Raw genomic sequence first — 12857 nt, 5'->3', positions numbered from 1 at the left:
AAGAAAGTCAAGCAAGCAAAAGATACCTTTCATTTATAGTTTATATTTTTATTTGCATGATTTCTGGTGAAACAAGTGAGGTTGACTGGCTTGCTGTGAAAGTTGACAATTCATATTTTCCTAATTACTTCCATCAGTTTTTCATTGGATCATTCCATAACCTGCTTGTAAATGGAAACACATAGTTATAAATGTTTTTAGAGGATAAACAAGGTATTTTGTGAGATAAGCTGGAAGTGTAGTCTAGCTGATGCTGGTTTAGATGTTTACCTAGTCTTTTTCCACTTAGTTTTCTCCGGGTTCTCCTTCGATGCATTTTCTGCCAGCAGGTGTTAGATTGTTTTCGATCCGTGTTGCATTTGAAGAAACTTCTGTGCATTTCATGCTTTCCTGTTCCATACTTTATTACTGCTCTTCACTCTCTCCTGTTTCTTTTCTATTTGCCTGATTCGCTACTTGCTTATTATCCATATGCAGAGATCGTGTTGAGGCTGCCAGAAGTTGTTCAGTGAAGATCTGAGGACAGGAATCCCAGTAAGGGCTTCAGTTTTTTGGCAGAAAACTTCTGATCTGTACAACTATATCATAATAGTGCCGGAGTAAACTCTTTATACTGTTGCTTAGAGATGATTAGGACAAGCTAAAACTGGAAATTTTCTTTCCCCCTCTTCCTGATGAAAAAATTCGAAGAAAACGTAGTGTCATCCTATGTACAGGAATATCAAATACGATATCATTTTTCGAACGTCTTAAATGAAATTTTACCAATGCATTGACAATATCCTTCTGCTACTATTATATTCATGAGGCACGAACACTTCAAGTAAGAAAAAAAGCAACCAATGCACATCAATTTGTTCCTGGTTGTGCTTGGAGACATTTTTTCTTGAAATAGAAGAGACATAAACAGATACGATTAAAAGAACGTGCTCCTCTGTCTTTCTTGATTTATGTCTGGAATCAAACATGTACGTTTTTATCTTTTTGTTATGGGATACTACTCAAATGCATCTTCAGGGGATTCGTGTCATGACATGGGTGACATGCCCCGGCGTAAACTGAAGTCTTGATTGTCTTTCCTCAATGAATATCGAATTACAGCTTCTCTCAATCTCAAGTAATTCTCTGTTTTACGTTAGATATCAAGTATATTAAACATATTCCCATCAACGTCGCTAATTTGGGCCCTTGTTGAATGCCGCGGACTCGAATTGTTTTCCTTTCTGCAAACCCTGTAGTCAAGCCCTAGGAAAGTCCTTTTACCTGTCTCAGGACTGGTTTTGTGATTTCTCAATTGCTTACAGAACGCCCTACCTAAGATTGCTTGCTCATGACAGAAGGCTTCTCTCATGTTCCCAATGCTCAAGTTTCTATGGAAACAAGGGGCATTTGATACAATTTTAAAGCAAATAATTGCATCACTCTATCAGCAACATAAGATTGATGCAGACAACGTAGAATTAAAGACGATAGAAAAATGGTACAGCGGAGAAAATGTGTGGCTGATTATATTTAGCTCCTGAAGGAGCAACAATCCCCTCTAGGTTTGAAGGTAGATAACAAACAACAAAAAGGTACCCTTAAGTTATAGCAAGAGGAGTGTCATTCTAGTCTAATTTCAATGATTTTCGCTTCCAGCCTTCTTCGTCATCTTCGTCATCATATACTTAGCTTTCAGCTCGGCTTTTCTCCGAAGAGTTTGTTCTCGTCAAGACTTGAGACTCTTCAAACTGTGTAGTGTTGTTGAATTGTATCAATGTCCAGTCCCTTCAGCTTCACCACTGATTCAACATGCCCCTTGAGGGTGTTTAGCTCCCTCAGCCTGTAAAAACCATCCTTCATGAGTATCAAGGTAATAACAAAAGATCGTAGAAAAACAAGAGCTTTCTCGTTCCCCCATTCTTTGAATATGAAACATAAGGAATACGGCTTGCTTACCTTGCCATCTCAGCCCTCCGCTTGGCTTGCTCGGCAATCTCAGAAAGCTCCCTGTAACTATTCTTTTCAGAAAACATATTGTGGGAGGTCTCAGGAGGTTGAAGGCCATGGAGGGTCCTCTGAGCTGTGGCCCACTGAGCTTCTCTCTCTTCTTTGCCGTAGTCTTTCTTTGTAGTAAAGGCAGTCTGTTACAAGGATAGCGAATGAGCAAATAAAAAAGATGCCGAGGCAGAGAAACAGACTCAGACTCAGGATTTTGTTATGAAAAAATATACCTTGTTCTCCAAGAGATTATCCCATGCCTTCCCACTCAAAATGTAGCGGATTGCGAATTTGAGGATATCAAGCGGCACATATGTCACCACGCTAAATAGCCAGATTACTCCAGCCCATCCCCAGCCACACCCCTTAATACGTGCAAAACCCCAATTTGCATAGACTGCTATCAATGTTGCAATCTGTCATTCAAGAATGGTTCAAGGCGATGCATTAGGTTTTGCTAATAATCTGATCTGATTCATTTTCTAAAATATAAGCAAAATATTTGGCATCCAGCATGAGGATCCCAAGATTATCATTGGCAGAAGGTTAATAAAGCACATTACCATTCTTTAAAAAACATGATGCAGGCCATAACAAAGTAAGCCTGGTAGGGATGGTTGTTTAACAAATAGTGATAAAGCCCATAGAATAAATCCTTACCAGCTGAGCAGCTACAAATGCACCAAGGAGAAGGAATCCAGGACGTTCAACAAAAGACCAGCTGCGAGATCTTGTGACAAAAATAAGTGCCTGGCTCACGATACTCACTTGTAAATACAAGGCTGCCATCATTTCCTCATCGTTTTTTCTCAGTGACCTGACACCAAACTTATCCTGCATAACCAAAAATGTATAAATACATAAAAACCTAAATAAACAAAACCACAAATCGATAGTGAGATTGAGGAGTATTCTTACTGAAAAGAAGTCGGTGTCTTTCATAATCCAGAAGAATAATACTGTCATCAGTGCCATGTAACCTCCAAGCACAATGCCAGTACTAAATATCTCTTTAAGTTTCCAACTATCAGGCTGTGGAGATGGCTTCACTCGATCCTTTGATATTGTCATGATCGTTCCTAGACGTTTGATGATAAACAAAGTCAGAATTGTTCTCAAGATAATTCAGTCAAATAATAACTTGCGTAAAGAGAATTATGCAAATATACAGAAGAGTAAGCTCAAGATCTCACCATCATTTAGAATAGCAATAATCAAAACCATGAATGGAGCGAAGTCAAACTTCCATATCAGGGCAATAAACATGAAGCCAAACTGCCATTTTGAGAAGAAATAGAACAAGAATTTGAATCAGTGTCTCGGATTGATAAAGTAGCATAACTTCACATGTAATTTGGTACTTACAACAATACGAATGGTAATTGAAACTGCATATATCTGCCAAAGAGAACGACCAGATCAGAGATAGTTAGACTCTCAAAAATTCTACTCCTTTGGACACAGAAATAAAACAAGCAGAAAATGTAACTAACAGTGTAATTCTTCATCCTTTGGAATATAGCCCTGCTGGTCAGCACTGCACTTATAATAACACTAAGCCCTGGTTCAGTGAGGACAATGTCAGAAGCACTTCTGGCAGCATCAGTTGCATCGGCAACAGCAATTCCAATATCTGCCTTCTTCAGAGCAGGGGCATCATTAACACCATCTCCTGTCATTCCACAGATGTGCTTCCTATCCTGTAGCCTCTTCACAATTTCATATTTGTGTTCTGTAAAAAATATATATAAAAAAAAAGTGCTAAGACTAGGAAACACGATAAAAAGTAATCAAAATCCTAAAAAAAAATGAGAGTCAGTAAAAAACGATGCTAAAATTGGTGAGGGGAGAGGGGGCTGAAAATGCACAATCTTTGAGAGAGAGAAACATTGATAATAAAGCAGCTGAAGTCACCTGGAAAAACTCCAGCAAATCCATCGGCCTTCTCAATCAACTCATCCACAGGCAGAGCCGCAATAGAAGCATCTCTGTCTTGGCCAAGCAATGCAGAAGAGGGATACATGTTTGTTCCCATTCCAAGCCTCCTGCCAGTTTCCTTGCCAATTGCAAGCTGATCCCCTGGACATCGAGGAAGCAAACAAAATCTAAGAAATCGCATCAGAGCAAATTTCCAAGGGAGATTGAAACAAAATTTACCAGTAATCATCTTAACATTAACACCAAGGTGGAGAGCTCTTCTGATGGTTTCAGCACTGTCATGCCTGGGAGGATCAAACAAAGGCAACAAACCAACTAGCTGCCATGGTGCACCTGCAGCATCTTTTGATTTCTCAGGTACTTCCTGCATACATTTCATTAAATGAAAGAAACAATAAGATCGGGTTTTTTTTAAGAGCACAGTGACAAGATGTAGATAAACACTAAATTGCAGACCTGTTTTGCAACACCTAAAGATCTAAGTCCACGTTCAGCAAACTTGTCAATCACAGAATGAACCTTCTTCTTAACATCTTCCTTGCAATTGCACAGAGTTAATATCTGCATAGAAACATGAAATGGGGAATGAGCAGGTGGTTATTACTCTGAATGTTGATCCCTGAATTGGTAAAAGGAAAAGCATCTTACCTGCTCGGGGGCACCCTTGCTAGCCCGGTGCCAGTTTCCATCAGAATCAATGTAGGTCAGAGCAGTCCTCTTGTCCACAGGGTTGAATGGAAGGAAATGAACCTCTCTGATCCCAGCTCGTGCCTGCCAAACAATGAAAATCATAGCTGTTAAGTCCTGATTTTTTGTGCAGCCTCAGATACAGAGAACTCGGAGAAAACTGCATTGAATTGGCTATACCTCTTTCGGGTCTGCAAGCATCCCTACAATCGCTGCATCAATAGCATCCTGATTTTCAGTCCTTGAAGCTCTTGCTGCAAGAAGGATAACATGCTCCTTCTCCACACCCTTCGCAAACACTTCAATCAAGGACCTATCAACAGTAAGCTTGTTCAGAGTTAGAGTCCCAGTTTTGTCACTGCAAAGAACATCCATTCCTGCCATTTCCTCAATGGCAGTCATTCTCTTGGTAATAGCACCCTGTTGAGAAAGTCTGTGGGAACCAATAGCCATGGTGACAGATAAAACAGTAGGCATAGCAATGGGAATTCCTCCAATCAAGAGAACCAGCAAGTTGTCAATTCCATCTCTGTACTTGCGATGTTGTATAGGGTACATCACTATAAGCTCGGCGAATATACCAACAGCAATTGAGCAGATGCAGAAATTACCAATGGCAGTAAGAACTTTCTGGAAATGTCCAACTTGATTGGTGCTGTCCACAAGATGGGCAGCCTTACCGAAAAAGGTGTGCACACCAGTGGCAATCACAACTGCTTCAATTTCACCTTGTTTACATGTTGAGCCAGAAAACACTTCATCAGAAGGGTTCTTGGTGACAGGAAGTGACTCCCCAGTAAGGGCAGATTGATCAATCTTTAAAGGATCACCCTCGAGAAGACGAGCATCAGCCGGAACGATGTCTCCCAATTTAATGCTGATAATGTCTCCTGGAACCAAGATTGAAGCATCTTGCTCGCTCCATCGGCCATCTCTCAGAACCTGAATTTTTTCCAACATAAATGATTAAATAATCTTGCAGTAGTTGCAAGAACTGAAGTATAGAGCAAGAACTTGTGAGTTCAGTCATCACCTTAGTCTTAGGAGCAAGACCAGCCATGAGGGCTGCTGCTGCATTACCAGCATTGTTTTCCTCTATGAAACTAATAGTGGAGTTAATCACCAAGAGCACAACAATCCCAACAAAATCCTGCCAATCTGGAGGTCTTCCATCACCATTAGCCAAGGCTATGGCCATCAATGCAGCAGCCTCCATGACCCATGACAATGGATTCCACATAAATCCCAGAAACTTGAGAATCTTGCTTTCCTGCTCATCAAACACCAAACCTCAAATTTAGCAGAAAACTCAGTAGCATCAAATAGCTAACACTCTTATTAATATGTTCTTCCATTTGGTTGTTCAATAATGAGTAAAAGGTTACAAAAACTGACCTTTTTCTCTTCTAGTTTGTTTGGTCCAAACACTTGAAGTCTGCTGGCTCCTTCGTCTGCCGACAGACCTTCTCTTGTGCATTTCAGCTGCTCAAACACTTCCTCCATGGGAATCCTCTCCTGCAAAGAAAACAACATTAACTACTAAGAAACAAGAAATTCTTTCCATGATTATCATGAACCCAACTCAAAATGACACACCATATACCTTCTTACAGTAGTTTACTGCAACATTATTAGTCCTGACATCATACCATCACAAAATCTAACTGACAAGAGTACATACAGTATCTCATACCAAAAGTATGTCCAACTATTGTACATTGTTTTATATCTTTAATTAAATTTAAACCTTTTTTTTTTTGGATTTGGGAACTTGGATTGCCAATTGGAAACAAGATTTGTCTAGCTACATCTTGTATAACAATTTCTTGAGTGAAAAATCATAATGGAAATAAAATAATAAACCCAAAATTTTTCACAAGCTGGCAACCAAAACCATGGTGTGTAAACATGGGCAGCAGATAACATATCAGCTTGAGCTGAGGTTGGTCAATGAATCCACCATGGTCAAATATTTTGTCTTCAAAGTCTCCAAAATTAAAAAATTTCAACCACCTTGCTTAATTACACTAAAAGTCCAAACATTATATTAAAAAAAAAAAAAAAATCTTTCTGCTCAATAAGCTAACACCAAAAAGGGACTACAACTGTAAAGTACAAAATCCATATTGCTCAAATCATACAGATCATTTATTAATAAAAAAAAAAACATATTTTGTTTGTGTTAAAAAAAGCATGTGGTTAGGTTAAAAAAAGAATCAACCATAGAAAAAACCCTGAAATCATTATGTTTGCCTCAATTATAAACACTATTCATAAAATTCTTTAAACGGTAATTAAATCAAATTTAAACCACTACAATACACGCGTCAAAAGACGCTTTATCTAAAAGCACAGAAACAAAATTAGTATGTTTGCGTCAAATACAAACACTAAAGAATTATCTTAAATTTTTTATTATTTTATCAAAATAAAATTATCTGAGAAAAATAAATAAATGGATTTGCTCCAATGTTATTTTATCCCTACAATACCTGAACCAATCCGGGTTTAAAAAGCTTTAATTCAAAGTTAAAAATATGATAAATTAATCCAAATTATCATTATTATTATAAAAAAAAATTATTTAATTCAAAGATAAAAATATGATAAATTAATCCAAATTATCATTATTATTATAAAAAAAAATTATTTAATTCAAAGATAAAAATATGATAAATTCATAAAAATTATCCCTATTATTGTAAAAGAAAATTGAAAAGACAATCCACGTCATCATTTAAGGCAAAACCTCACGTGAAGGTGGAGTAAAAAAACCCTTGGGGTTTCCAAAAGGCAACGTTTATTATTTATGGTAATATTTTATTTATTTAAAGTTTTGGCTGGTTTTGTTGATATATATATATATAAGTCAAAATTATCGCCGAAATTAATGACCTGCAAAATAAGGTAAGTCTTCGACTTGATTAGATATTTTTTTCTTAACGTAACTGAAAATTCAAAATAAAATTACTTTATTTATTTAGTTGCCTTTTCCAAGACATAATAGTAAATTTGTTAAAGGAAAAATCGAACTTGAGATTAGAATTGTGGTCTATAATTAAGGTAAAAATCAAAGTAAATAAAAAAAAAAAATTCAAGGTGAAAAAAATTAATCACAACATACAATATCGAAGATTGATTTTTAGAGAAATCAAAAACTAAAGAAAAAATCAGCATTTAAGTATGAACAGAAGAATGATTCCATATAGTTTTTCGAAAAATCTCGTAAAGTAAACAGCGTGATAATTTTCTCAGAAACCAAACACGCATATATATATATATATATATATATAGAGAGAGAGAGAGAGAGAGAGATAGTTCGATAGATAATGGTAGACATGATGATTTCATTGATTTCACTTTCTCAGCAACCAAACACACATGCAAACAAAAAAAGGGTAAAAGGAGAGGGTGAAGAAGGAGAAGAAAAGAGTACATACCAGATCAACAGACTCATTTTTTATCTCTTCAAGACTGATGCCGCCCTTGCTGGACATGGTTTAGCCTTGCCGGAGAAAACCCTCAAAATATAAACAAAATTAAAGAGAAAACTACAGAATCATACTAATATTAGCTGGCGGGGGGGGGGGGGGGGGGGGGGAGATGGAGAATTCAGAGGGAGAAAAGTTGAGAGTTTTCTGAAGAAGAAGGCGAGAGGCAGGGGAGTTGCTTGAGCTAGAATTTATACAGAGGTGGGTGGCCTACGTGGCAGGGAGATTTGTGGGATTTGCAGTAGAGAGATGCCACACACGGGTCTGTAGACAAGAGTGGGTGTTGGAACTTAATAGGGGTTCTCGACTCCCTATCGGGCAAGATTTGACCCGCCCGAGTTGATCCCTCCCCCCGCCATTTTCTATCTGTAATGGCCAAGGGGCATGCCCTCCCACAAAATATTTCAACCCAAATCGAGGTGGTTATCAATTTTCGATTAATTGAATGTTGACAGAAAGGAAATAATTATTTAAATGATTTAATATTTAGATCTCCACTTAATAGAATATTTTTCAAATAAATGAAAAGGAATTTCTTATGAGAGTTGTTCGATGACGAGAATTATTGTAAATATTAGTTGGAATATCAAGTTAGGTTTAGAATTGTCAATTGGATACTAAAAAATAGTAAAAAAGGTAACATCGACACTAAGAACAATAACGAAATTATTCTAAATTAAATAATTAAAAATTAAAATTTCTAAATCTATAAACACATTTCTTTTTGGGAAAGTGTTTCAATTAGTCAGACCCTCAAACTAGCTATACATTCAACATGAAAAACAAAATTGATCGAAGGTATGATCACGCACGACTCCAGTTTTTTATATTTGTTGATTATGTTGACTAGTATTTAATATATCAATGCTCTTGAGATAAATAATAGTTTACAATTAAAAAGAAAGATATAAAATTTTAAAATAATCCAATTTCCAAGTAAAATCAAGAAGTATTTGATTTTAGTGTTTGTCTGTGCCATTATCACTCAGTTGCAACTCATCCAAGTCTGCATGAATAATAAGTTATTATAATTTTAATTAAAATTTATTTTTTAATTTATAATTTAAATAAAGATATATATTTTTACTTATAAAATATATTTAAAATAAAATATTAATCGGTAAACCCTTTAAAAACATGATACATTTAAATATTATTGTCATGAAGCCCGACAATTATCTTGTTATATTTAAAGATTTAAAAATAATAATACTTAATAAATATCATGTTTCAGAGGTATAATAAAATAAAAAAAATATTAATTTACTGTATTTCTTTTTTAAGTGGTATTAGTCCATCGAAACTTTTAATTTAGTATGACAATTCTTAAAAAAAAAAATCCAAGCTTTTGCCCCCTCGAAAACCCTAATTTAATTTAACTAATTCATTTCCCGGGGCTGTCTTCTCATGTCCCCAAAACCACCGTAAGTTTCCAACACCAAGAGCTATCATTGGCGAAATTGTTAAACCGGTTCGGCTGACGGTTTGATATGAAAATCATAGGATTTGAGACCTAATCTATGTTGGATTTCTAGTAATTAAATCAATCAGATAATATATAAACCTGGCAAGGATTAACTCCATCTAATCCAGTTTAGACCCTGTCATGCCACCACTAAATACAAATAAATAAAACATTGTGATGGCAATAAAAATAATTCGTCCGATAATCCGCAACCTTACAAGTTTTTTCCGATATAGTTGCCCACCAATTATCAATAACGAGAGATCTTAGAGATAAGGCTGAGTTTCTTATTGTTTTCTGGGATTCCGAAAACCTTTTTGATTTGTTTCAAGTACAATGCTGTATCTTCACCGTACGTTTGTTTCATGGGATCAAAGGTTGTGGGGACTCTTCAAAAGTGATTAACTAAATGTAATTTGATCTTTCATGCTTGAATTTCGGCAGGAAAACAGGGAGTGTTTGTTAGGAGTCAAAACTCTCTGTTTGTTACTAATCAAAAGGTGTTTGTTAAACAGGTTTTTTCAACAATTGAGTTGATTTAATTATTTAGGTTTTTACTTCCAAGATTAATTTATTTTGATTTATTGCTTTGATTATAGGCGATGGTGATGTAATTTCATTCTAAAGAGTATTTTTATAAATTAAAATAAATTTGGTTTTTGAAATTTGGGGCTAGTTTTTTATTCCCCAATTTAAACAAACCAATATTATTTTTATTTTTCATTATAAAAAAAAACTCTTGAATTAATGTATCAAACTTATAAATTTAACCTTATATAAAATAAAATAAATTAATTTTAATTTATCAAAATAAATCTAATTTTTAAAAATCAAACTAGTTTTTTTATCCCTAACTTAAAACCAGTATTTGTTTTTAATTTTTCATAAAATAAACCTACAACCTCATAAGTACTCGAATCCAACTAGGCTATGTAATCATGTGAACTTGCTTGGATTAAAATATGAAAAGTATGGCCTAATTTGAAATTTGGTTATTAAACTTCACTTAACTTAGTGAATCAATTCAGAATTTAATGGATTCATGGTTTGATCATGGTAGTTTTTCATAATAAATAGGATGTAGTTAATTTAGCTTGACGGACCGAAAAATCTAGTCTGATCCGTCATTTAATCAACTCATTTAAAATCTGTTGATTTATTTAAAAATATATATATAAAAATTAACACTTAGATATTATTCCAAATTGAAAACTCATGCAACTTTAATAAGTATGAGTTAAACACGTATCTTTGGTTGGTAGGGTTTGTATGTTAGAGAAACGGTATGGAAAACTAACACGCACTAATTTTCAATATCTCCAAGGAGCTCCAATACGGACTTGTCAATTTCCAAAAGTAATTAAAAAAATTATAAAGTGCGTCAGTCTAATTATTGAAAATTTAACTACTTAATCCTCGTATTACATGGCCCTGTCAAGGGGCCATGTTTACTTAATATATCTTGGTTATTGCGTGTGACCCTTCAAAAACGACGACATGGATGCTACAAGATATCAATGGGAAGAGAGATGCCAGTACCAAAAACGACGACGTGTGACCCGCCCAACAATAGGCACTTGATAATACATGACATGTTAGTGAATATAGATGACGAAGGAGATTTATCTTTTTTATTCGAAGTTCTGGATTAGTACATTCAAAAATAAATTAAATCTATTTGAAAATATTATATAATATAAGAGTTATATTCATATAATCGCTTGGAGGATGCATTTAATGTCGTTTCATGTGTTATCTTCTATTTCTTGGTTGACTATAAAGATCAGCACGACCTTGCAATTTGCTTGAGGAGGACCGGAACCTCTGTTCTGCTATATGCAATAAATTACGAAAGAGAGAATTTGTCCTCGACGGCCTTCCAAACAGGGATTTGGGTCTGTAGCATCGGGCTTTTACTATATTCATGTTTAATAAATAAAAAAAATTAAATATTTATATTATAACCATAGTGTTTCGGGAGTATTCATTTATTATTCAATATAAAATAAAATAATAACTTATATATTTGAGATACATGTGTGTATATTGAACGGTGAAATTTTATATATATACATATATATATATGTGTGCATATTATACATAAAAAAAAAGGTTTTAAGCGTGCGTGCATACACACTCAATACGAAAAATATATATATATATATTTCATGATAGGTTTGAATTGTTTGGATTTAATAATATTTATATGTTTATTGTGGATATTTGTTGTAGAGAATTGGAATTACTCTTCCCGTGATTTTCGACGGTGTTGAGACTTAAGAGAGGTTGCAATCAAGAGCGCCAAGTGGGTGGGTGGGTGGGACCCGGACCCGGGATATGGAAAGTCAAGCCATCCCCGATGAGCTGACCTTCCGTCCAATCCCAAAACAGTGTGGGCCAGATCGGCTTACACATCATCCTTAATCTTCATGAATCAAGCAACCCAAACCGTGCGATTCCATTTCATACCTGGAAGAAGGTCGACATTGAACGAGGAAAAATCATGGCACGCCCGCCTCTCTTTCTCTGCGTTTTGTTTGTTTTTTGACTTGTATTTATTGGCCCTGTAGCAAGCGGTCCCCGAGACTCTGGCGTGAAGGTTTCGTGATCTGAATTCAAGGGGTAGTTGATGATTTTGCTGAAGACTAGTCTCCCGGTCACATTAGGCATTAAAATCCAAGTTGGTTTTTTGTTTATTCATTGAACTTAAAAAAAATAAAATTATGTTTTTGTTTCTATTCTTATTATTTTAATTAAATATATTTTTGTTCCTTTTATGTTTATTTATTTTATTCTCGTATGCTAACCAAACACAATGTAAATGCATGTGAAGACTTGAAGCTAATACATATTCACACGAAGGAACAAATGATGCTTTTGTCTGAGTTAAGTTTCTCGATCGTGTAAGGTAAGAAGACTCCATGCTATAAACGCGCACAAAAGGCAATGGAAATTGAAGGATGGGTCAACATTCTTACACCGCACAATTCACTTCCACGTTGCTATAGATTTTACGGATTTCAAACACCAATTTGATATTAAAAACCTAGTACAGAAGGCAGGGATGTACACAAACATTAAAATCCAATTTAAGGCATGTTTAATCTTTAATACCTTACCCACAAAGTCACCATCCCCTCCCATTTCTACAGGATATAAAGAATAAGAATCCATCGATACCCTTACCAACTAGTTCAATTTGTTTTCCCATCTCTATATTTGCATATCATTATTGCATATAGGATAGATTTTAATTAATGAGCTTGAGTAATCATGTTAATTACCTCTCTTTAATA

The 12857-nt window shown here is 35.2% G+C and overlaps 1 protein-coding gene across 1 annotated transcript; it reads right to left on the bottom strand.

The window, feature by feature from the left end:
• Positions 1–1424: 1424 nt before the first annotated feature.
• Positions 1425–8351, bottom strand: LOC105130509 (plasma membrane ATPase 4-like). The gene is made up of 16 exons (XM_011033058.1): positions 8046–8351; positions 6001–6120; positions 5639–5875; positions 4786–5547; positions 4567–4689; positions 4375–4479; positions 4138–4282; positions 3895–4059; positions 3474–3712; positions 3346–3378; positions 3174–3255; positions 2899–3059; positions 2641–2814; positions 2214–2396; positions 1939–2123; positions 1425–1822 (listed from the first exon to the last, which is right to left on the bottom strand). Exons 1-16 carry the CDS (start codon positions 8100–8102, stop codon positions 1726–1728), a joined length of 2868 nt encoding a protein of 955 aa, XP_011031360.1. The 5' UTR covers positions 8103–8351; the 3' UTR covers positions 1425–1725.
• Between the last annotated feature and the right edge of the window lie 4506 nt (positions 8352–12857).

This window comes from Populus euphratica, unplaced genomic scaffold (assembly GCF_000495115.2).
Source record: "Populus euphratica unplaced genomic scaffold, PopEup_1.0 scaffold21.1, whole genome shotgun sequence".
Classification (NCBI taxonomy): Eukaryota; Viridiplantae; Streptophyta; class Magnoliopsida; order Malpighiales; family Salicaceae; genus Populus; species Populus euphratica.
The sequence above is the reverse complement of the archived record's forward strand: the minus strand, read 5'-3'. Positions and strand labels throughout refer to the sequence as shown.

Coding starts and splice junctions, on each gene's coding strand:
- LOC105130509 (XM_011033058.1), bottom strand. CDS start 8,102: ATGTCCAGCAAGGGCGGCATCAGTCTTGAAGAGATAAAAAATGAGTCT. Junction 5,876..6,000: donor ACAAACTAGAAGAGAAAAAG/GTCAGTTTTTGT, acceptor TTTGATGAGCAG/GAAAGCAAGATTCTCAAGTT. Junction 3,060..3,173: donor TATTGCTATTCTAAATGATG/GTGAGATCTTGA, acceptor TCAAACGTCTAG/GAACGATCATGACAATATCA.